This window comes from Scyliorhinus torazame, chromosome 1, assembly GCF_047496885.1.
Source record: "Scyliorhinus torazame isolate Kashiwa2021f chromosome 1, sScyTor2.1, whole genome shotgun sequence".
Classification (NCBI taxonomy): Eukaryota; Metazoa; Chordata; class Chondrichthyes; order Carcharhiniformes; family Scyliorhinidae; genus Scyliorhinus; species Scyliorhinus torazame.
This window is the reverse complement of record NC_092707.1, coordinates 248,241,717-248,267,502: the sequence shown is the minus strand read 5'-3', so window position 1 is coordinate 248,267,502 and position 25,786 is coordinate 248,241,717. Positions and strand designations below refer to the sequence as shown.

The 25,786-nt window shown below is 49.2% G+C and overlaps 1 protein-coding gene across 1 annotated transcript in view; it reads right to left on the bottom strand.

Moving 5' to 3' along the window:
• The window catches only part of LOC140420344 (protein stum homolog), a 109,491-nt gene that overhangs the window by 49,723 nt on the left and 33,982 nt on the right, over nucleotides 1–25,786 (bottom strand). Inside the window, exon 2 of the mRNA XM_072504364.1 lies at nucleotides 24,408–24,605. Coding sequence (XP_072360465.1) covers nucleotides 24,408–24,605 — 198 coding nt within the window. The remainder of the gene's footprint in view (nucleotides 1–24,407; nucleotides 24,606–25,786) is intronic.

The following is a 25,786-nucleotide window of genomic DNA, read 5'->3' as shown; positions in this document are numbered from 1 at the left end:
CAAAAGGCAGTAAGGGGGAAAGTCAAAAATCAAAAAGGGCAACAGTACAAGGTACAGTGACTGAGGGAAGCTCAGTGAATAGGCTCAGTAATACTAAAAGGAATAAAACGGGAAGTAAAAACATAAATGGTAAGCGACGTGGCAGGTTGTTACATGAAGATATGGGTTCAACAACAAGGAAAATTAGGAGAAAAATTAAGAGGAAATATAATGTAGGAGAGGTTACTGATCGAGGTGTCAAGATTCAAAACAGAGGTATAAAAGCCAGCATACGTGTACTTTACCTGAATGCTCGTAGTATTCGGAATAAGGTAAATGAGTTGATGGCGCAAATCATCGTGAATGACTATGATTTAGTGGCCATTACTGAAACATGGTTAAAGGATGGTCACGACTGGGAGTTAAATATCCGAGGGTATCAAACTATTCGGAAGGACAGAGTGGATGGTAAGGGAGGTGGTGTAGCTCTGTTATTTAAGGATGACATCCGGGCAATAGTAAGGGATGACATAGGTGCTATGGAGGATAAGGTTGAATCCACTTGGGTGGAAATCAGGAATAGTAAGGCGAAAAAGTCACTGTTAGGAGTAGCCTATAGGCCACCAAATGGTAACATTATGGTGGGGCAGGCAATAAACAAAGAAATAACTGATGCATGTAGAAATGGTACAGCAGTTATCATGGGGGATTTTAATCTACATGTCGATTGGTTTAACCAGGTCAGTCAAAGCAGCCTTGAGGAGGAGTTTATAGAATGTATCCGCGATAGTTTCCTAAAACAGTATGTAATGGAACTACGAGGGAACAAGAGGGATCTAGTCCTGTGTAATGAGACAGGATTGATTAATGATCTCATAGTTAGGGATCCTCTCGGAGGAGCGATCACAATATGGTGGAATTTAAAATACAGACGGAGGGTGAGAAGGTAAAAATCAAACAGTAGTGTTTTGTGCTTAAACAAAGGAGATTACAATGGGATGAGAGAAGAACCAGCTAAGGTAGACTGGGAGCAAAGACTTTATGGTGAAACAGTTGAGGAACAGTGGAGAACCTTCCAAGTGATTTTTCACAGTGCTCAGCAAAGGTTTATACCAACAAAAAGGAAGGACGGTAGAAAGAGGGAAAATCGACCGTGGATATCTAAGGAAATAAGGGACAGTATCAAATTGAAGGAAAAAGCTTACAAAGTGGCAAAGATTAGTGGGAGACTAGAGGACTGGGAAATCTTTAGGGGGCAACAGAAAGCTACTAAAAAAGCTATAAAGAAGAGTAAGATAGATTATGAGAGTAAACTTGCTCAGAATATAAAAACAGATTGTAAAAGTTTCTACAAATATATAAAACAAAAAAGAGTGGCTAAGGTAAATATTGGTCATTTAGAGGATGAGAAGGAAGATTTAATAATGGGAGATGAGGAAATGGCTGAGGAACTGATCAGGTTTTTTGGGTCGGTCTTCACAGTGGAAGACACAAATAACATGCCAGTGACTGACAGAAATGAGGCAATGACACCTTGAGATGATTGTTATCACTAAGGAGGTAGTGATGGGCAAGCTAATGGGGCTAAAGGTAGACAAGTCTCCTGGACCTGATGGAATGCATCCCAGAGTGCTAAAAGAGATGGCTAGGGAAATTGTAAATGCACTCGTGATAATTTACCAAAATTCACTAGACTCTGGGGTGGTCCCGGCGGATTGGAAATTAGCAAACTTGACACCACTGTTTAAAAAAGGAGGTAGGCAGAAAGCGGGTAATTATAGGCCAGTGAGCTTAACGTTGGTAGTAGGGAAGATACTGGTGAAGTGGGAAATGGTTCTAGAGGGCACTTGGCACAGAAGATGGCTGCCTGACACACAAGATGGAGACACAGAGAATAAAGCAGACACAACTGATGCCTGGAGCCCAGCGGGGTGCCAGTAGGACAGATAGGAACAGATCCAGGACAAAGGGAACCAGACAGGAAGATTAAGAAATACATAAATGTGGGACACCACTTGAATAAAGCTGACTTCAGCCAAGGTGTACACAATGATATGCTAATACGGATGTCTTGGGCCATTTCCTAAAACAAAGGGACAATCGATACTACCTTCCTGCTGCTGCCTGTAACCTGTTAAACCTCTTTGACTGTGGCCATGTGTAAATGGCAAAATGCTTACAAATAGCGATGTACAATCTATAAAATGTTTAAAGATAACAAGGTGATAATTGTTTTGTATCTGGGCTTATTGTAATAGCTATGTACAATCTATAAAATGTTTAAAGATCACAAGGTGATAATTGTTTTGTATCTGGGCTTATTGTGATAGCGATGTACAAGCTATAAAATGTTTAAAGATCACAAGCTGATAATTGTTTTGTATCTGGGCTCATTGTGAACCCAAAGTATAAAATGAATGACTGGCATTCAAACCGGGAGAAAGGCTGGCTACTGTACCGCGGGGTACGTACGCTTTCTCCCGAAGCTTCGTGTAACAATAAAACTGCATTTATCTGATCACAGCAAGTCTGATTCTTGAAGTGGCTGATTTTTCCCACAACATATTGGCGTAGTCTGGCAGGATCTTACTTCTGGTGAGTTCCGATCGAAGGCCTCGATCGGAAAGCCGGGGTAAAGATCGTTTCGAATCTGCAGGAGTCAGACAGGTCAAAAGGTGCAGTTTAAAATAAGGTACCTATAGTGATAAGCATAGTGATATAAGTCTTGACTGTATAGTGACATGATAATAGATCAGATTTGGTACTAACTGCTGATAGTATTAAGGATTTGTGGCTTGTGCTGATCAACAAACGGACAAGGTAGTGCTGCCCCAAACGCCCAGCCTTAGACTGGCTGTCAAGAGGAGGAATCTCCCACGCAAAGGTCAGGATTTGAAGTGGGTATTGAGGCACCAAAGGCACTAAGGATTGTGAAGCACAAGTGGCAGAAATCGGCTAACCACGAACTCTGTAGTGGCGAACAAACGCAGAGTTCTTGTATGAAAGTAGAGCATAAGTTGGGTACTGGGCTGTCAAATGTCTTATTAACGGTGCGGAAAAGGAGCTGATCAACTCTGTCCTAGAGCCGAACTCCGGTGGAGAAGCACGTTGCCGAGGTGGTAATAGTGGACACAGTGAGTATAAGTCAAACCCTGAGAGACGGTAGCGATAGCGCGGCGCTGGAATAGTAATAGTGGCTGGGGGGTAGTGAAGTCCCTTCAGTAGAGAGCACACTTTGCTAGGAGGCAGCTGCGGCCGTACAGACGGTGCTAGGGTAGAAATAGTGGCTGGGGGGTAGTGAAGTCTCTCCAGTAGAGAGCACACTTCACTTATAGTAACCGGGGGTATTGAAGTCTGCGAGATGGCAGACAATGATATAAAAAGGGGATCTGCAGGTTCTCTTATCGAGACATATATGACAGACAGAAAAGTGTTGATAAAAAAGATGAAGAAGGACAGCTGGGACACTTCCCAGACCTTAGACCAACAGAGGGGTTGGATAGACAAAGAGAAGAGAAACAAGACTAAAAAGATAGGGATAATGTTAGTACATCAGTTAGCAGGACTAATTGAACAAGTAGGCGCCTCTACTGAAAAGTGGAAGGAAGACAAAGAGAAAATCAGGGAATTAGAATCTAGAGTAAGGGAACTGGAGAAACACAACAACGTGTTGAGAGAACAACAAGGGAGCAGGGAAACTGATCCCCTACCCCCTTACGAGCCCACACAGCAGGGGCCAACCGCCCCTCCGGCAGGGTGGGGTTCGTTAGAATACAATTTAGCGCCAGTAACCCGAGGGGGAACAGAGGCGCAGCCAAAAGCGAATTATAAACCCTTTACCCCAGGTGAGAGACAGCAGATAATGGCTTCCCTGGGCAAATTACAACTTGGAAGCGCAAACACCAAATTCTGGGAAGAATTAGACACAATCTGGGTAGGACACCAGTTACATCTAAGAGACGTACACCAGCTGGTCAGGGCAGCCTGTCCAGCAGATAAGTGGAGGCAGGTAGCTGGTGGACCCGCCACTCCTGCAGCCCAGGATTATAACGGGGGACGGTGGGCACATGCCGTCGCTTTAACAGCAGAGACAGATGCACAGCAGGACCCCTTCGCCCAATTTAAAATGGAAACCCAGAGAGTGTTAGGGAACGCTCCCACTAACTGGAGCAAGATCACTACCACAAGACAGCAGAAAGGGGAAGGAGCTTCTGAATACAGGGAACAATTGTTCCACGTGTACCAAGAGTGCTCAGGGCAAGGAACCCATGCCGTGGGGATCGGGCGTTCATCCAAGCTTTTAAAGATGGACTCTCTAGTGCCCACCAGGCTATCCTAAAAATGGGAGTGATTATGTCCCAGGATTACAACGAGTTGGTAGAGTGGGCTAGCGGTGTACAGGTCGAGGAGACGTCCCAGGTCAAAGCAAGACCAGAAAGAGTAGCAACCCCCAGTAACGGGAACTGGGCCAAGCCAAAACTGACCTGCCACAATTGTGGCCGGCAAAGGCACTATGCGAGGGATTGCGGGGCCCCACAGAAAGGAGACAGACCAGGAGACAGTGGGAAGCATTGCAGCCACTGTAATAAGTATGGACACTCAGAGGCAGTGTGTTGGGAGAAGCATGGGAGACCCCCGACCCGATCCAGGACCACCACAGAACCGGAGGAATCACGGAACCTCCGAGGTCAGCAGGGCTGACTGTTTGCAGCCCCCACTCACAAGGGTAATAAGGAGGGCCAAGTGGGAAGCTGTCCTCCTACCCCCAAGCAAGTCCATAGTAATAGTAAGAGATATAGGGGAGAATCCAGCAGAAGGGATTTTAGATACAGGAGAGCCACATACCTGTGGAGATGTAGACAGAGATGAAGGAGAAGGTAGAATAAAAGACACATCATTAACGACAGCTGAGGAGACCCTCTTTGTCGATGGGTCACGAAAATATGTGGAAGGATCACCCCGGACAGGGTGGGCAGTAGTGAATGATAAGTTAGAAACCATGAGGTCAGGAAGAATTGACAGAGGTCAATCCGCGCAAGTAGCTGAACTAGTGGCACTCACACAGGCACCAGAGTTATCTGAGGGAAAAACCATGAACATATACACGGATAGCCGATATGCATTTGGAATTATACATGATTACATGACAACATGGGGAAGGAGAGGGTTCATATCCACTGGTGGAACCCCTATCAAACATCAGCAAAGAATTAAGGCGCTATTAAAAGCCAGTGAGAAACCCCGAGAAGCCGCAGTAATCAAAATTAAAGCGCACCAGAATACCTCCCACAGATAATCCCACTCCACTCTATCAAATGCTTTCTCGGCATCCATCGCCACTACTATCTCCGTTTCACCCTCTGGTGGGGCCATCATCATTACCCCTAACAACCTCCGTATGTTCGTGTTCAGTTGTCTCCCCTTCACAAACCCAGTTTGGTCCTCATGAACCACCCCCGGGACACATTCCTCTATTCTCATTGCCATTACCTTGGCCAAGACCTTGGCATCTACATTGAGGAGGGAGATTGGTCTGTAGGACCCGCATTGTAGCGGATCCTTTTCCTTCTTTAAAAGAAGCGATATCGTTGCTTCTGACATAGTCGGGGGCAGTTGTCCCCTTTCCTTTGCCTCGTTGAAGGTCCTCGTCAGTAGCGGGGCGAGCAAGTCCAAATATTTTCTGTAAAATTCAACTGGGAATCCGTCCGGTCCCGGGGCCTTTCCCGTCTGCATGTTCCTAATTCCTTTCACCACTTCTTCTACCGTGATCTGTGCTCCCAATCCCATCCTTTCCTGCTCTTCCACCTTGGGAATTTCCAGCCGATCCAAAAACTCCATCATTCTCTCCCTCCCATCCGGGGGTTGAGCTTCATACAATTTTTTATAAAATGTCTTAAACACTTCATTCACTCTCTCCGCTCCCCGCTCCGTCTCTCCATCTTCGTCTCTCACCCCCCCTATTTCCCTCGCTGCTCCCCTTTTCCTCAATTGGTGTGCCAGCAATCTGCTCGCCTTCTCTCCATATTCATACTGTACACCCTGCGCCTTCCTCCATTGTGCCTCTGCAGTGCCTGTGGTCAGCAAGTCAAATTCCACATGCAGCCTTTGCCTTTCCCTATACAGTCCCTCCTCCGGTGCTTCCGCATACTGTCTGTCCACCCTCAAAAGTTCTTGCAACAACCGCTCCCGTTCCTTACTCTCCTGCTTCCCTTTATGTGTCCTTATTGATATCAGCTCCCCCCTAACCACCGCCTTCAACGCCTCCCAGACCACTCCCACCTGAACCTCCCCATTGTCATTGAGTTCCAAGTACTTTTCAATGCATCCCCTCACCCTTAAGCACACCCCCTCATCCGCCATTAGTCCCATATCCATTCTCCAGGGTGGACGCCCTCTTGTTTCCTCCCCTATCTCCAAGTCTACCCAGTGTGGGGCATGATCCGAAATGGCTATAGCCGTATATTCCGTTCCCCTCACCCTCGGGATCAATGCCCTACCCAACACAAAAAAGTCTATGCGTGAATAGACTTTATGGACATAGGAGAAAAACGAGAACTCCTTACTCCTAGGTCTACTGAATCTCCACGGGTCCACCCCTCCCATCTGCTCCATAAAATCCTTAAGCACCTTGGCTGCTGCCGGCCTCCTACCAGTCCTGGACTTCGACCTATCCAGCCTTGGTTCCAACACCGTGTTAAAGTCTCCCCCCATTATCAGCTTTCCGGTCTCTAGGTCTGGGATGCGTCCTAGCATTCGCCTCATAAAATTGGCATCGTCCCAATTCGGGGCATACACGTTTACCAACACCACCATCTCTCCCTGTAATTTGCCACTCACCATCACGTATCTGCCCCCGTTATCCGCCACTATAGTCTTTGCCTCGAACATTACCCGCTTCCCCACTAATATAGCCACCCCCCTGTTTTTCGCATCCAGCCCCGAATGGAACATCTGCCCTACCCATCCTTTGCGCAACCTAACCTGATCTATCAGTTTCAGGTGCGTTTCCTGTAACATGACCACATCTGCTTTAAGTTTCTTAAGGTGTGCGAGTACTCGTGCCCTCTTTATCGGCCCGTTAAGCCCCCTCACGTTCCACGTGATCAGCCGAGTTGGGGGGCTTCCCACCCCCCCCCCCTTGCCGGTTAGCCATCATCTTTTTCCAGCTTCTCGCCCAGTTCCCACGCGGCTGTATTTCTCCCAGACGGTGCCCCCCCGCCCATCCTTTCCCGCACCCACTCTGCCCTTTCCCCAGCAGCAGCAACCCAGTAATTCCCCCCTCCCCCCCCCCCCCCCTCCCCCCGCTAGACCCCCCGCTAGCGTAATTACTCCCCCCATGTTGCTCCCAGAAGTCAGCAAACTCTGGCTGACCTCGGCTTCCCCCCGTGATCACGGCTCGCCCTGTGCGGCGCCCCCTCCTTCCTGCTTCTCTATTCCCGCCATAATTATCATAGCGCGGGAACCAAGCCCGCGCCTCTCCCTCGGCCCCGCCTCCCATGGCCAACGCCCCATCTCCTCTCCCTCCCCACCTCCCCCCATCACCACCTGTGGGAGAAAGAAAAGTTACCATACCGCAGGATTAATCATACAATCCCTCTTCGCCCCCCCCCCCCCCCACTCGTCCCACCACTTTGTCCAAACGTTCATTTTCGTAGTCCAATCATTCCAATTTTTCTTCTACAATAAAAGTCCACGCTTCATCCGCCGTCTCAAAGTAGTGGTGCCTCCCTTGATATGTGACCCACAGTCTTGCCGGTTGCAGCATTCCAAACTTTATCTTTTTTTTGTGAAGTACCGCTTTGGCCCGATTAAAGCTCGCCCTCCTTCTCGCCACCTCCGCACTCCAATCTTGATAGACGCGGATCACCGCGTTCTCCCATTTACTACACCGAGTTTTCTTCGCCCATCTAAGGACCATTTCTCTATCCTTAAAACGGAGAAATCTCACCACTATGGCTCTGGGAGCTTCTCCTGCTCTCGGTCCTCGCACCATAACTCGGTATGCTCCCTCCACCTCCAACGGACCCGTCGGGGCCTCCACTCCCATTAACGAGTGCAGCATCGTGCTCACATATGCCCCGACGTCCGCCCCCTCCACACCTTCAGGAAGGCCAAGAATCCTCAAGTTGTTCCTCCTTGCGTTATTTTCCAGTGCCTCCAACCTCTCCACAGATCGTTTCTGGTGTGCCTCCTGTATCTCCGACTTCACCACCAGGCCCTGTATGTCGTTTTCATTCTCTGCTGCTTTCGCCTTCACGACCCGAAGCTCCTGCTCCTGGGTCTTTTGTTCCTCTTTCAGCCCTTCAATCGCCTGTAATATCGGGGCCAACAACTCTTTCTTCATTTCCTTTTTTATCTCCTCCACGCAGCGTTTCAAAAACTCTTGTTGTTCAGGGCCCCATATGAAACTGCCACCTTCCGACGCCATCTTGGTTTCTGCTTGCCTTCCTTGCCGTTGTTCCAAAGGATCCGCTGCAATCCGGCCACTTTCCTCTCCTTTTTCCATCCGTGTCCAGGGGGAACACCCTTCTGGTTTACCGCACGGTGTTTTCAGCCGTTAAAATTGCCGTTGGGGCTCCTATCAAGAGCCCAAAAGTCCGTTTCACAGGGAGCTGCCGAAACGTGCGACTCAGCTGGTCATCGCCGCACCCGGAAGTCTCGTGGACATTTATTGTTGAAGAGAAATTGGAATGAGTGGGTTATTAAAAAAGAACGTTTAAGACAAAGTGGTGGGGCGAATATGGGGGGCGAAGAGGGGGGAAAAAGGGGGGAGAGATGATTTTTATGTTGTTAATCCTGCGGCCCGGTAACTTTTCTCTCTTCCACAGGTTGTGGGGGAGGGAGGAAGGGAGGTGGAGGAGTTGGGGGCGTTGGCCATTGGGGCGGGGCCAAAAGGGAAGCGCGGGCTTTGTTCCCGCGCTATGATAATTATGGCGGGAATAGGGAAGCAGGAAGGAGGGGGCGTTGCACGGTGCGAGCTGAGGTCACGGGGGGAAGCCGAGGTCGGCCAGAGTTTGCTGACTTCTGGGAGCAACATGGGGGGTGTAACTACACTAGTGGGGGATCTAGCGTGGGGGTGGGAGGGGGGGATTTACTGGGTTGCTGCTGCTGGGGAGAAGGGGGAGCTGGTATGGGGTGGGGTGGGCGGGGCGGGGGGGCACTGCCTGGGGGGGACACAGCTGCGTGGGAACCGGGTGAGGAGCTGGAAAAAGGTGATGGCTAATCGACAAGGGGGGGGGGGTAAAGAGCCCCCCAACCCGGCTGATCACGTGGAATGTGAGAGGGCTGAATGGGCCGATAAAGAGGGCACGGGTAGTCGCACACCTAAAGAAACTTAAGGCAGATGTGGTTATGTTACAGGAGACGCATTTGAAACTGATAGACCAGGTTAGACTACGCAAAGGATGGGTGGGGCAGGTGTTTCATTCGGGGCTAGATGCGAAAAACAGGGGGGTGGCTATATTAGTGGGGAAGCGGGTAATGTTTGAGGCAAAGACCATAGTGGCGGATAGTGGGGGCAGATACGTGATGGTGAGTGGCAAATTACAGGGGGAGGCGGTGGTCTTAGTGAACGTATATGCCCCGAACTGGGATGATGCCAACTTTATGAGGCGCATGTTAGGATATATCCCGGACCTAGAGGTGGGGAAGTTGGTAATGGGTGGAGATTTTAACACGGTGCTGGAACCAGGGCTGGACAGATCGAGGTCCTGGACTGGAAGGAGGCCGGCAGCAGCCAAGGTGCTTAAAGATTTTATGGAGCAGATGGGAGGAGTAGACCCATGGAGATTTAGTAGACCTAGGAGTAAGGAGTTTTCGTTTTTCTCCTATGTCCACAAAGTTTATTCGCGAATAGACTTTTTTGTTTTGGGAAGGGCGTTGATCCCGAAGGTGAGGGGGACGGAGTATACGGCTATAGCTATTTCGGATCACGCTCCACATTGGGTGGACTTGGAGATAGGGGAGGAAAAAGAACGGCGTCCACCCTGGCGAATGAACATGGGACTAATGTCGGATGAGGGGGTGTGTCTAAGGGTGAGGGGGTGTATTAAAAAGTACTTGGAACTCAATGATAATGGAGAGGTCCAGGTGGGAGTGGTCTGGGAGGCGCTGAAGGCAGTGGTTAGAGGGGAGCTGATATAAATCAGGGCACATAAAGGAAAGCAGGAGAGTAGGGAACGGGAGCGGTTGCTGCAAGAACTCCTGAGGGTGGACAGGCAATATGCGGAGGCACCGGAGGAGGGACTGTACAGGGAAAGGCAAAGGCTACACGTAGAATTTGATTTGCTGACTACGGGTACTGCAGAGGCACAGTGGAGGAAGGCACAGGGTGTACAATACGAATATGGGGAGAAGGCGAGCAGGTTGCTGGTCCACCAATTGAGGAAAAGGGGAGCAGCGAGGGAAATAGGGGGAGTGAGGGATGAGGAGGGAGAGATGAAGCGGGGAGCGGAGAGAGTGAATGGAGTGTTCAAGGCATTCTATGAAAGATTATATGAAGCTCAGCCCCCGGATGGGAAGGAGAGAATGATGTGTTTTCTGGAACAGCTGGAATTTCCTAAGGTGGAGGAGCAGGAGAGGGTGGGACTGGGAGCACAGATCGAAATGGAGGAAGTAATGAAAGGAATTAGGAGCATGCAGGCGGGGAAGGCTCCGGGACCGGATGGATTCCCAGTTGAATTTTACAGGAAATATGTGGACTTGCTCGCCACGTTACTGATGAGAACCTTTAATGAGGCGAGGGAAAGGGGACAGCTGCCCCCGACTATGTCAGAGGCAACGATATCGCTTCTCCTAAAGAAAGAAAAAGACCCGCTGCAATGCGGGTCCTATAGGCCTATTTCCCTCCTGAATGTAGACGCTAAGATTCAGGCCAAGGTAATGGCAATGAGGATAGAGGATTGTGTCCCGGGGGTGGTCCATGAGGACCAAACTGGGTTTGTGAAGGGGAGACAGCTGAATACGAATATACGGAGGCTGCTAGGGGTAATGATGATGCACCCACCAGAGGGGGAAACGGAGATAGTGGTGGCGATGGATGCCGAGAAAGCATTTGATAGAGTGGAGTGGGATTATTTGTGGGAGGTGTTGAGGAGATTTGGCTTTGGAGATGGGTATATTAGATGGGTACAGCTGCTGTATAGGGCCCCGACGGCGAGCGTGGTCACGAATGGACGGGGGTCTGCTTATTTTCGGCTCCATAGAAGGACGAGGCAGGGATGTCCTCTGTCCCCATTATTGTTTGCACTGGCAATTGAGCCCCTGGCAATAGCATTGAGGGGTTCCAGGAAGTGGAGGGGAGTACTCAGGGGAGGAGAAGAACACCGGGTATCTCTGTATGTGGACGATTTGTTGTTGTATGTGGCGGACCCGGCGGAGGGGATGCCAGAGATAATGCGGATACTTGGGGAGTTTGGAGAATTTTCAGGATATAAACTGAACATGGGGAAAAGTGAGCTGTTTGTGGTGCATCCAGGGGGGCAGAGCAGAGAAATAGAGGACTTACCGCTGAGGAAGGTAACAAGGGACTTTCGCTACTTGGGGATCCAGATAGCCAAGAATTGGGGTACATTGCATAGGTTAAATTTAACGCGGTTGGTGGAACAGATGGAGGAGGACTTCAAGAGATGGGACATGATATCCCTGTCACCGGCAGGGAGGGTGCAGGCGGTTAAAATGGTGGTCTTCCCGAGATTCCTTTTTGTGTTTCAGTGCCTCCCGGTGGTGATCACGAAGGCTTTTTTCAAAAGGATTGAGAAGAATATCATGAGTTTTGTGTGGGCCAGGAAGACCCCGAGAGTGAGGAGGGGATTTTTGCAGCGTAGTAGGGATAGGGGGGGGCTGGCACTACCGAGCCTAAGTGAGTACTACTGGGCCGCCAATATCTCAATGGTATGTAAGTGGATGGGAGAAGAGGAGAGAGCGGCGTGGAAGAGATTGGAGAGGGCGTCCTGCAGGGGGACTAGCCTACAAGCTATGGTGACGGCGCCGTTGTCGTTCTCACTGAAGAAATACACCACAAGCCCGGTGGTGGTGGCTACTCTGAAAATCTGGGGGCAGTGGAGATGGCATAGGGGTAAGATGGGGGCCTCGGTGTGGTCCCCGATAAGAAATAACCATAGGTTTGCTCCGGGGAGAATGGATGGGGAATTTGAACATGGCAAAGAGCAGGAGTAACACAATTGAGAGATCTGTTTGTAGATGGGACGTTTGCAAGTCTGGGAGTGCTGACCGAAAAATACGGGTTGCCCCAAGGGAATGCATTCCGGTATATGCAACTGAGGGCTTTTGCGAGGCAACAGGTGAGGGAATTCCCGCAGCTCCCGACGCAGGAGGTGCAGGACAGAGTGATCTCAAAGACATGGGTGGGGGGCGGTAAGGTATCAGACATATATAGGGAAATGAGGGACGAGGGGGAGATTATGGTAGATGAGCTGAAAGGGAAATGGGAAGAGGAGCTGGGGGAGGAGATTGAGGAGGGGCTGTGGGCTGATGCCCTAAGTAGGGTAAACTCATCGTCCTCGTGTGCCAGGCTAAGCCTGATACAATTTAAGGTGTTACACAGGGCGCATATGACTGGAGCACGGCTCAGTAAATTTTTTGGAGTAGAGGATAGGTGTGCGAGATGCTCGAGAAGCCCAGCGAATCACACTCACATGTTCTGGTCATGTCCGGCACTACAGGGGTTTTGGGTGGGGGTGACAAAGGTGCTTTCGAAGGTGGTGGGGGTCCAGGTTGAACCAAGCTGGGGGTTGGCTATATTCGGGGTTGCAGAGGAGCCGGGAGTGCAGGAGGCGAAAGAGGCTGATGTTTTGGCCTTTGCGTCCCTAGTAGCCCGGCGCAGGATATTGTTGATGTGGAAGGAAGCCAAGCCCCCGGGTGTGGAGACCTGGATAAATGACATGGCAGGGTTTATAAAGTTGGAACGGATTAAGTTCGTCCTAAGGGGATCGGCTCAAGGGTTCACCAGGCGGTGGCAACCGTTCGACAGAAAGATAGAGGGGAATGGAAAAGAAGAACACAGCAGCAGCAGCCCGGGGGCGTGGGGTGGGGGGGGGGGGAGGAACCAGAAGGACTCTCAGGGATGTTAGTGTATATGTATAATATGTATAGGTTGTTGTTATAGGTAATTGTATATTGGACTGCTGAATTGTATTTTTGGAGAGTATTTATTTGTGACAAGGCAGTTGCCATTTAGTTTAGTTTTGTTTTTTGTTTTGTTTTTTAATTTTGATGTTGTTTATATATATTTTTTATTTCTTGCTTAAAACTGGCCATTGTTATTTATATTGTTATATTACTGTGTAAAGGATACACAATGTACTGTCATGGTTGGCCAAAAATTTTGAAGAAAATATATTTTTTAAAAAAAAAGAATACATTAGCTAAAGCCATGCAAACATCGGGAAAAATGTGGACAGAGGTGTTGCCCACTGTACTAATGAGGCTAAGAGCTACTACAAACCGGACAACCGGATTAACCCCTTATGAGCTAATGACAGGACGGGCGATGCAATTACCAGAAAGCATCATAACAGGTGGGGCCGATGTAGGTCTGCTAAAAGACAGAATCAGGAGATATGTTTCGGAACTGAGCACCCAGCTAAAAGGGATGCACAAATTCGTAAAAGACAATCAGGAACAAAAAGACACACAAAGGGAGCTTGAAATATTCCCTGATGTCCCAGCAGCGGGAAGCCGCGTCCTAATAAAAACAGTACCTGTTAAGCCAGGATTTGCCCCAAAATGGAATGGGCCATATGAAGCGATAATTAGTGGAGACATCTGTGCCTGTATTGACATAAGAGGGAAGGGAACATGGAAACACGACCCAGCTAGAATTGTATAAACCTGAACATGAATTAACTAATCCGATTGCTTTCCCCCCAAACACAGGAGGAGACCGCGAGCGAACGACCAGTGTACTCGGAAAGTGTAGAACGGTTCTGCAACCAAGCATACAGACAGATTATAAACTATAGTGTTAGAATTGATACTTGCTCGTTGTAAAAATGTGTGTAACCACGGGTGTGATTATGATACTTTGCGTTGTCGCGACTGTAAATTTGACTGGGCTAGAGGATAATCTATTTTACAAAGCCCACATAAACTTACACGGGAATCGAACTGTATGCTACCAATTAGCGCAGTCGGTAGAAGCCCTATTTGTAGCCACCCCTGAGTGGATCCCGAGCAATTTATATATAGTTGATACATCAGGTGCACCCTGTAAGGGAGAAATCGGAAAGTATAAAAAGGGGATACAGGGGAGGTGTGTGAAACTTGTAAATCCCACCGACTCTGGGGGCGGGGAGCTCCAAGAGGGAGGGAAAGCTGGTCAAGATACAGCAAGCTATCCGCTTTGTTTCAAAGGGCAGGGATGGGGATGTGCCTATGCCCTGGTCCCCACAAATAATTCCTGCATACAGACGCAGTGCATCCGCCAGCATTGTCGGGTTAATAAAGGGCAGTTTCATAATAAAGGGCAGGTTTACTTGTACCTACAATGAACTAAAATGCCTGAACATAACCGCAGGAAGACAGCTCATGTGTGGGCAGTGCAATGGGACTCACGTAAGCTCAGCCACATGGACATACCCGTTTGATACTTACCAGGTGGTGGATTCCAACGGGGAGTCAGGGGAACCGAAAAATTGGGAATACAGGCAGACTCATAATCAGGACACTACATGCTACCGGGCAAAGGAGGGATACGTCTTCCTCTTCAATGGAACGTACGCGACAGAAACACTACATCTCCCAGGCCTTTTTGCAGTGGGAACCATAGGACCACTCACCGTACCATGCCCTCAGAAGGGACATATTCGGAGAAGAATAGCGACCCGGGCTATCAGCACGGAATTCTGCGCTGATTGGGAAACCCCGGGCACATTAGGATCATCCCTGGGGTACGGGTTCCTCGGGACTCTATCTCTGGGGGAGCAGCAGGAGTGATTAGTGCTAAGAACAGAAATGTAATTGTTTGTGGATTAACAATCTTGGGAAACGATGACTTCCGGTTGCGGTGATGCCGAGCTAGCCGCACGTTTCGGCGGCTCCAGCTCCGACGGATCTTCGGGCTCTTTTAAGAGCCCCAACGGGGAATTTTTAGTCAACCCAGCCCGGTGTGGGGTGTGGGAGAAGGGAGTCCCCCCCAAACGAAGGAGGAAAAAACCGGCGGCGGCGGCTGCAGCCCGAGGAATCATCGACCAAAAGGTCAGAGGGAGAGAAGTTCAAGATGGCGGCGGACAAAGCGCAGGCGACATGGGGGCCTGAGCAGGATGAAATCGTGAGACGGTGCGTGGAGCTGCTGAAGAGGGAGGTGCTGACCCCGATGCTACAGGCAATTGAGGGGCTCAAGGAGACATTAAAGACCCAGGAGACAGAGCTTTGCGTGGTGGAGCAGAAGGTGACAGATATTGAGGATGAGATCCTGGGCATGGCGGTTAAGACTCAGACGCACGAGGCACTTCATAAAAAGTGCACTGAAAGGATCGAGGCCCTAGAAAACGGAGCGCGAAGGAAGAACCTTCGGATACTTGGTCTCCCTGAGGGTGTGGAAGGAGTGGACTGTGGAGCGTACGTAAGTACGATGCTGAGCTCACTGATGGGTGCTGAGGCCCCTACGGGCCCCACGGAGGTGGAGTGGGCAAATCGGATTCCGTCGAGAAGACCAAAAGCGGGAGAACCACCAAGGGCGATAATCGTGCGATTTTACCGCCTTAAGGACAGAGAAGAGGTCCTGAGATGGGCTAAAAAGGTGTGGAGTAGCAGATGGGAGAACGCTGTGGTACGGATATACCAGGATTGGAGTGCGGAGGTGGCGAGAAGGAGGGCAAGCTTCAACCGAGCCAAAGAGGTGTTGCATAAAAGGAAGGTGAAGTTTGGGATGCTGCAGTCGGCAAGACTATGGGTCACGTATCAGGAGAGACACCATTATTTCGAGACGGCGGAGGAAACATGGTCCTTCATCAAAGAAGAGAAATTGGATGGGAACTGAGGGACTGATGCTGCAGGAAATGTTATTGTTATTGATTTTGTTAATGTTATGGGTGAAGTTAATTGAGAAGCAAACTGTGAAGGGGGGAGACATTGGGGAAATGTGGGCGCCGGTGATGGGGGAAAGACGGGACACAGTCGGAGAATGGGGAAGGGGAGGGGGAGGGGAAAGGGAGCTGCGCCATAAGAGGCGGGTCAGGTAAACGGATGTTCCCGCGCCAGAAAGAATAAATAAGGCGGGAAGACAGGCGCAAGGCGGATGGGAGTTCCCCGACACGGGGGGGGTCGAGGAGTGAGCAGGAGCAGTCGGGGTCAGTTGAAGTCAGTTGACTTACGGAAGTGACATGGGGGGAGCAATCAAGCTAGATAGGGATCTAGCGGGGGGGGGGGAGACAACTGGGTTGCTGCTGCGGAAATCCAAAAGGAAATGGCTAAAGAGTGGGTGGGCGGGGATGGTGTGCGACGCTGGGAGAGCGAGCGGGAGCGCGGAGGCGGGATATGGGACTGGCCTAGAGAAGGTAATGGCTAGTTGACACGGGAGGGGGGCAGGGCACGTGAGAGGCCTGAACGGACCGATAAAAAGGGCCCGAGTGCTCGCGCATTTGAAAGGACTAAGGGCAGACGTGGTTATGCTCCAAGAGACGCACCTAAAGGTGGCGGACCAAGTTAGGCTAAGGAAAGAATGGGTGGGACAGGTGTTCCACTCAGGACTGGATGCAAAGAACAGAGGGGTGGCCATTTTGGTGGGGAAACGGGTAGCATTTGAAGCAAAGAACATCGTAGCAGATAGCGGAGGTAGATATGTAATGGTGAGTGGTAGGCTGGAGGGAATGGAGGTCATGTTGGTTAATGTGTATGCCCCAAATTGGGATGATGCGGGATTTATGAGACGGATGCTGGGGCGTATACCGGACCTGGAGGTAGGAAACTTGATTCTAGGAGGGGACTTTAATACGGTGCTAGACCTGGGGCTAGATAGATCCAGCTCAAGGACCGGAAGGAGGCCGGCAGCGGCCAAGGTACTTAAGGGGTTTATGGACCAAATGGGGGGAGTGGATCCATGGCGATTTCTTAGACCTAGGGCTAGGGAGTTTTCCTTCTTCTCCTATGTCCATAAAGTGTACTCCCGGATAGATTTTTTTGTTTTGGGAAGGTCGTTGATCTCTAGGGTGGAAGAAGCTGAGTACTCAGCCATAGCGGTTTCGGATCATGCCCCACATTGGGTGGACCTGGAATTAGGAGAGGGCAGGGAGCAGAGAACACTCTGGCGATTAGATGTGGGACTGATGGCGGATGAGGGAGTGTGTGCAAGAGTGCGGGGGTGTATTGAGAGATACCTGGAGGTCAATGACGACGGCGAGGTCCCTGTGGGAGTGGTTTGGGAAGCACTAAAAGCGGTGGTCAGAGGAGAGCTGATCTCTATTGGGGCCCACAAAAGGAAAACAGAGGCCAAGGAAAGGGAAAGATTACTGGGGGAGATTTTAAGGGTGGACAGGGAATTTGCAGAGACCCCGGAGGAGGAATTGTACAGGGAGAGGAGACGACTCCAGACGGAGTTTGACCTTCTGACCACCAGAAAGGCGGAGGTACTGTGGAGGAAGGCACAGGGGAGGAGGTATGAATATGGGGAAAAGGCTGGTCGCTCATCAATTGCGAAAGAGGGCAGCAGCGAGGGAGATAGGAGGAATTAGAGACGAAAGGGGAGACACGGTGCGAAGGGCAGGAAAGATAAATGAGGTGTTCAAGACCTTTTATGAGGAACTGTATAGGTCTCAACCCCCAGAGGGAGAGGAGGGGATGCGGCAGTTCCTGGACCAATTGAGGTTCCCGAAAGTGGAGGAGCAGGAGGTGGTAGGCCTGGGGGCACCGATTGAGGTGGACGAGGTCATTAAGGGACTAGGAAGCATGCAAGCAGGGAAGGCCCCGGGGCCAGACGGGTTCCCGGTGGAATATTACAGAAAATATGTGGACTTGTTGGCCCCGTTGATGGCGAGGACGTTCAATGAGGCCAGGGAAGGGGGGACTCTACCCCCGACGATGTCGGAGGCGACGATATCGCTAATTTTGAAGAGGGACAAAGATCCGTTGCAGTGCGGGTCCTATAGACCTATTTCACTATTGAACGTGGATGCCAAATTGCTGGCAAAGGTACTGGCATCGAGGATAGAGGACTGTGTCCCGGGGGTGGTGCACGAAGACCAGACAGGGTTCGTAAAAGGGAGACAACTGAATGTTAATGTGCGACGACTATTAGGGGTGATAATGATGCCCCCAGTGGAGGGGGAGGCAGAGATAGTGGCGGCAATGGACACAGAGAAGGCATTTGATAGGGTGGAGTGGTAGTATTTATGGGAAGTGTTAAGGAGGTTTGGGTTTGGGAACGGGTTTATTAGCTGGGTTAGACTTCTTTATGGGGCTCCAACGGCAAGCGTAGTTACAGGTCGACATAGATCGGAGTATTTCCGACTATATAGGGGAACAAGACAGGGATGCCCGCTGTCTCCATTGTTGTTCGCGTTGGCAATTGAACCTCTGGCCATGGCGTTGAGAGACTCCAGGAAATGGAGAGGGGTGATTAGAGGGGGAGAAGAACACCGAGTCTCGTTATACGCAGATGACCTATTGTTATACGTGTCGGACCCAGATGATAGAGGTTATGCAAATTTTGAGGGGGTTCGGGGAATTCTCGGGGTATAGGCTAAACATGGGGAAGAGTGAATTATTTGTGATACATCCAGGGGACCAGAGTAGAGAGATAGAAGGCTTGCCGCGAAGGAAAGTGGAAAGAAACTTCCGATACCTGGGGATTCAGATCGCTCGGAGCTGGGGAACCTTGCACAGACTTAATCTGACACGGCTGGTAGAACAAATGGAGGAGGACTGCAAGAGGTGGGACATGCAGCTTCTATCGCTGGCGGGCAGGGTGCAAGCAATTAAGATGATGGTCCTCCCGAGGTTCTTATTTGTATTTCAATGTCTCCCGAGATTAATCACCAAGACCTTCTTTAATAAAATAGACAGGAGCATCACGAGCTTCGTGTGGGCAGGAGAAGTCCCGAGAGTAAGGAGGGGGTTCCTTCAGCGTAGTAGGGACAGAGGAGGATTGGCACTACCGAACGTGGGCGACTACTATTGGGCCGCCAATGTGGCAATGATACGTAGATGGATGATGGAGGGGGAGGGAGCGGCGTGGAAAAGACTGGAGAGAAAGTCCTGTAAAGGGACGAGTTTAGAGGCGCTGGTGACGGCGCCGCTACCGTTCTCACCTAAAAGGTTTACCACGAACCCGGTGGTGGCGGCAACACTGAATATCTGGGGACAGTGGAGGCGACAGAGAGGGGTGCGGGGAGCCCTGGTGGGGTCCCCTATCAGGAACAACCATAGGTTCGCCCCAGGAAGAATGGATGGAGGATTTCAGAGCTGGTACCAGTTGGGAATTAGGAGGGTGGGAGATTTATTTATAGATGGGACTTTTGCGAGCTTGGGAGCATTGGAGGAAAAGTATAAGTTGCCCTGGGGAAATTTCTTGGGATATGTGCAGGTGAGGGCATTTACTAGACAACAGGTGAGGGAATTTCCGTTGCTCCCGACACGGGGATACAGGACAGGGTGCTTTCAGGGGTGTGGGTCGGAGAGGGTAAGGTGTCAGAGATTTATCGAGAGATGAGGGAAGAGGGGGAGGAGTCGGTGGGCGAACTAAAAGGAAAGTGGGAAGAAGAATTTGGGGAGGAGATAGAGGAGGGTATGTGGGCTGACGCCCTAAGCAGGGTGAATTCCTCTTCCTCATGCGCCAGGCTTAGCCTGGTTCAATTTAAGGTGCTACATAGAGCACACATAACGGGAGCAAGATTGAGCAGGTTCTTTGGAGTGGAGGACAAATGTGGGAGGTGTGGCGGAAGCCCGGCAAACGACGCACATATGTTTTGGGCGTGCCCGGCACTGGAAGGGTATTGGAAGGGAGTGACGGGAGTGATTTCGCAGGTGGTGAAGGCCTGGGTAAAACCAGGCTGGGGGTTAGCTCTATTTGGAGTTGCGGAAGAGCCAGGAGGCGAAAGAAGCCGACGTTGTGGCCTTTGCGTCCCTAGTAGCCCGGCGTAGGATCCTACTCATGTGGAAGGAGGCGAAACCCCCCGGACTGGAGGCCTGGGTAAACGATATGGCGGGGTTCATTAAACTGGAGCAGATAAAGTTTGCCCTGAGAGGATCGGCTCAAGGGTTCACCAGGCGGTGGCAGCCATTTCTCGACTACCTAGGGGAACGTTAGAGGGAAGACAGATGACCAGCAGCAGCAACCCAGGGGGAGGTGGGGGGAGGGGTTAGTTTAGTTTAGGTCAATAGATAAGGGGGTTTTGTTACTTGTGTATGGTTAAAAATTTCTGTATTGTTACTGTTGCGTTTGTTTTGTAAGAGGAAAAATTGTTGTTTGGGGAAAAAAAATTTCAATAAAATATATATATATTTTTAAAAAACAATCTTGAGAAACAGTACCTCAAAAGCGCTAGAGGCTGTCAACCAAGAAATGGCTGAACTCAGATTATATGCACAACAGACACGGTATGTAGTAGACTACCAGTTAGCCCAACAAGGGGGAGTGTGTACAATCATAGGAGATATATGTATAACCCATGTCATAGACGAATCCTATAATATTACAGAGGCCATTCATAATATCAGGGAACAACTGGATAACTTCAGACAGGGACCCACAAAAGGAAGTAGCTGGCTGGAGTGGCTAGTGGGAAATATCTGGGGACCCTATTTAATACACGGACTGGTCATGTTCATATCGGTCACACTGGTGTGCTGCCTTAGCTTTGGGTGTCTAAAAATCTGCTGCAGTACCGTAACAAAGGTCGTGTCAGGAGCCAGTGTCGTAACGAAACCACGATATTCCCCGAACACTCCAGGAGATGCGGAGAAAGACGGGAAGTTGTGGACCTATACCTATGAGAGGTACCCCGTGGTGTTGGTCTACGGGGCTGTTGGGGCGACAACAGCCCAGACCAAAAGGAGGGGTTGAAGTGGGAAATAGTCCAGAAGGGCACTTGGCACAGAAGATGGCTGCCTGACACACAAGATGGAGACACAGAGAATAAAGCAGACATAACTAATGTCTGGAGCCCAGCGGGGTGCCAGTAGGACAGATAGGAACAGATCCAGGACAAAGGGAACCAGACAGGAAGATTAAGAAATACATAAATGTGGGACACCACTTGAATAAAGCTGACTTCAGCCAAGGTGTACACAATGATATGCTAATACGAATGTCTTGGGCCATTTCCTAAAACAAAGGGACAATCGATACTACCTTCCTGCTGCTACCTGTAACCTGTTAAACCTCTTTGACTGTGGCCATGTGTAAATGGCAAAATGCTTACAAATAGCGATGTACAATCTATAAAATGTTTAAAGATAACAAGGTGATAATTGTTTTGTATCTGGGCTCATTGTGAACCCGAAGTGGCTGTTTAAAGATAACAAGGTGATAATTGTTTTGCATCTGGGCTCATTGTGATAGCTATGTACAATCTATAAAATGTTTAAAGATAACAAGGTGATAATTGTTTTGCATCTGGGCTCATTGTGATAGCGATGTACAATCTATAAAATGTTTAAAGATAACAAGGTGATAATTGTTTTGCATCTGGGCTCATTGTGAACCCAAAGTATGAAATTAATGATTGCCATTCAAACCGGGAGAAAGGCTGGCTACTGTACCGCGGGGTACGTACGCTTTCTCCCGAAGCTTCGTGTAACAATAAAACTGCATTTATCTGATCACAGCAAGTCTGATTCTTGAAGTGGTTGATTTTTCCCACAACACTGGAATCCATCATCAAGGAAGAAATAGCGAGGCACCTGGATGGAAATTGTCCCATTGGGCAGACGCAGCATGGGTTCATAAAGGGCAGGTCATGCCTAACTAATTTAGTGGAATTTTTTGAGGACATTACCAGTGCAGTCGATAACAGGGAGCCAATGGATGTGGTATATCTGGATTTCCAGAAAGCCTTTGACAAGGTGCCACACAAAAGGTTGCTGCATAAGATAAAGACGCATGGCATTAAGGGTAAAGTAGTAGCATGGATAGAGGATTGGTTAATTAATAGAAAGCAGAGAGTGGGGATTAATGGGTATTTCTCTGGTTGGCAATCAGTAGCTAGTGGTGTCCCTCAGGGATCAGTGTTTGGCCCACAATTGTTCACAATTTACATAGATGATTTGGAGTTGGGGACCAAGGGCAATGTGTCCAGGTTGGCAGACGACACTAAGATGAGTGGTAAAGCAAAAAGTGCAGAGGATACTAGAAGTCTGCAGAGGGATTTGGATAGGTTAAGTGAATGGTCTAGGGTCTGGCAGATGGAATACAATGTTGACAAATGTGAGGTTATCCATTTTGGTAGGAATAACAGCAAAAGGGATTATTATTTAAATAATAAAATATTAAAACATGCTGCTGTGCAGAGAGACCTGGGTGTGCAAGTGCATGAGTCGCAAAAAGTTGGTTTACAGGTGCAATAGGTGTTTAAGAAGGCAAATGGAATTTTGTCCTTCATTGCTAGAGGGATGGAGTTTGAGACTAGGGAGGTTATGCTGCAATTGTATAAGGTGTTAGTGAGGCCACACCTGGAGTATTGTGTACAGTTTTGGTCTCCTTACCTAAGAAAGGACGTACTGGCGCTGGAGGGTGCGCAGAGGAGATTCACTCGGTTAATCCCAGAGCTGAAGGGGTTGGATTACGAGGAGAGGTTGAGTAGAATGGGACTGTACTCGTTGGAATTTAGAAGGATATGGGAGAAACATATAAAATTATGAAGGGAATAGATAGGGTAGGTGCGGGCAGGTTGTTTCCACTGGCGGGTGAAAGCAGAACTAGGGGGCATAGCCTCAAAATAAGGGGAAGTAGATTTAGGACTGAGTTTAGGAGGAACTTCTTCACCCAAAGGGTTGTGAATCTATGGAATTCCTTGCCCAGTGAAGCAACTGATGCTCCTTCATTAAATGTTTTTTGAGATAAAGATAGATAGTTTTTTGAAGAATAAAGGGATTAAGGGTTATGGTGTTCGGGCTGGAAAGTGGAGCCGAGTCCACAAAAGATCAGCCATGATCTCATTGAATGGCGGAGCAGGCTCGAGGGGCCAGGTGGCCTACTCCTGCTCCTAGTTCTTATGAAAGAGCCCACTACCCCCTACTCCCATAACCCCACATAACCTGCATATCTTTGGACTGTGAGAGGAAACCCACACAGACATGGATAGAACATGCAAACTCCGCACAGTGACCCAGGGCTGGAACCGAACCCTGGTGCAGTGAGGCAGCAGTGAGGCAGCAGTGCTAGCCAATGTACCACCTTGGTGCCCTAACCTGCAACATTTTAGTTCACAACCCACCACATTGGGCCTATTTCTATTTGTGAGTTAACTAGAACTGCTCCAGGGCGGCACAATGGTGCAGTGGTTAGCACTGCTGCCTCACAGCGCCAGGGACCCAGGTTTGATTCTGACCTTGGGTCACTTGTGTGGCTTTTGCACGTTCTACCTGTGACTGCGTTTCCTTCGGGAGCTCTGGTTTCCTCCCTCAGTCCAAAGATGTGCAGGTTAGGTGGATTGGCCATGATAAATTACCCCTTAGTGTCCAACGGTTAGGTGGGGTTACGGGGATAGGACAGGGGTATGGGCCTGTGTAGGGTGCTCTTTCGGAGGGCTGATGCAAACTCAATGGGCTGAATGGCCTTCTTCTGCACTATAGGGATTCTATGAAAGGATTTGGTCCAGAGCCCACAGGGTATTAGCCGATCTCAGCTGGGCTATGTGGAAAGTTCCAGAACTTGGCTTCAGGTTTTAGAACATACAGTGCAGAAGGAGGCCATTCGGCCCATCGAGTCTGCACCGACCCACTTAAGCCCTCATTTCCACCTGTAACCCAATAACCCCTCCTAACCTTTTTTTGGTTACCAAGGGCAATTTATCATGGCCAATCCACCTAATCTGCACGTCTTTGGACTGTGGGAGGAAACCGGAGCACCCGGAGGAAACCCACGCAGAAACGGGGAGACCGTGCAGACTCCGCACAGTGACCCAGCGGGGAATCGAACCTGGGACCCTGGCACTGTGAAGCCACAGTGCTCCACTTGTGCTACCGTGCTGCCCAAGTTCCCCTGACCTACAAACCAAATGGACCTGGGTCCCCTCGCCTAATCATCACCCCATGACCAATTGCCAGACTGGCAGAGAACAGGACAGGATTTAGGTGTGATGACCTGGAAATTACATAGATTATCAAAGTTCACACATAAAGTACCAAAGATGCACTGGTGCTTACGGATCATAGTTCAGAAAATGTCAGCACCTTCAAGGGAAGACAATAATAAAAATAGATCCCTTGTAAGGGTAAATTACCAATGACATTTTCACAGGGAAAGTACTTACGGGATAAGTTGATCATCATCACTCCCCAGGTTATGCTCCAAAGCCAGCCCACCAGGAGGAATGGTACGGTGAAAAGTTGTGAGATTCCCACCCAAACATTGAGGCAGACGAGGGCCAATATCTCGTCGCTGGTCTTGCGGCCTGTGGGTGTCGCTGGTTCAGAACAGCACAGAAGTGTAAACCCCGATAGAATGGTACCTGAAAGATTAGACACCATTCAGATGGTCAACATTTGTCAGTAATTTAAATATACGGAGAGAGAGACAGAGACAGACAAGACGAATGAAGGGCTCTGTCACTTTATTCGTCATACCTTACGATCACCAAACAAGGCAATTTCATATCTATAAAATGCAGTCTATTCCTTTAAACTTCAGGTGAATTAAGTGTTCTCATTTCAGAAATGTTACACCTTACACAAATGAAAAAAAATGAAATGTCCTAAAAGAAGAACTTGTACGACACCTTTCCCAGAGAGGAGCAAGCCTCTTGAATGCTTTGGATACAGTGGGTGCTAACTCCTTGCATGCCTCCAAGGAGGAACTAGATTGGGCACCAATTGTCTCATATAGGAGGTAAATGGATGAACAGTTATTCCACACAATGCCGATTTAATCTCCCAGGCCTGTTTTGATTGTCTGAGGGGGTTGGAGAAGAATATCAGTGGATTTTTTTCCCCCTTGTTGGCCTGTATTTTTGCCTCTCTCAAGAAATTAAATGGCTGTGGAAGGAGTGGGAAGTGCCTAGTTGCGGTGCTCCCAGGCACCATGAGTGTAGGGTAGATTCGATGGACATACCCTTGCTGGCTCTTTAAAACAGCAATTGTACTTAGTCCTACACACCATTTCGGTCTGTAACTATTGTTATGATTCAGGACCAGACTCCAACATTTTTGGTGTGATTCAATTAGGGACCAATACGTTTTGTTTAAAGAAGACAACATTTGAGATCAATGCACTTGCTAAGAGAATAAAGCCACAAGATTCCATGCTTTTTGAACGAACAAAATAAACTTTACCATACAAAGGTCAGGAAGATAAAACAATTTACAAGATCTATCTTTAACATTTCAAGGTTAAAATGAGGTACATGTGAATTAGCAGGCAAACTATGGCCGAACACACTACACTCCACAATTAATGACAAATGTAACCAAGTTAGATTCTATGGATTTCTCAGCAACCCACCCAGATGTCAGTAAGCACAGTGAGTTGACCAACCCCGTTGAAACTCTGTTTCTCTCATGAAGGATTTCAGTCTTCACCTTTGGACGGTCTAGCCTTGGAATTCTCTCCAAACATCGCTCCGACTTAGACTGCTTCAAAGACTGCACAACTCACAGGGTTTCAAACGCATCGCCTGAGACTCCATTCCCTGCA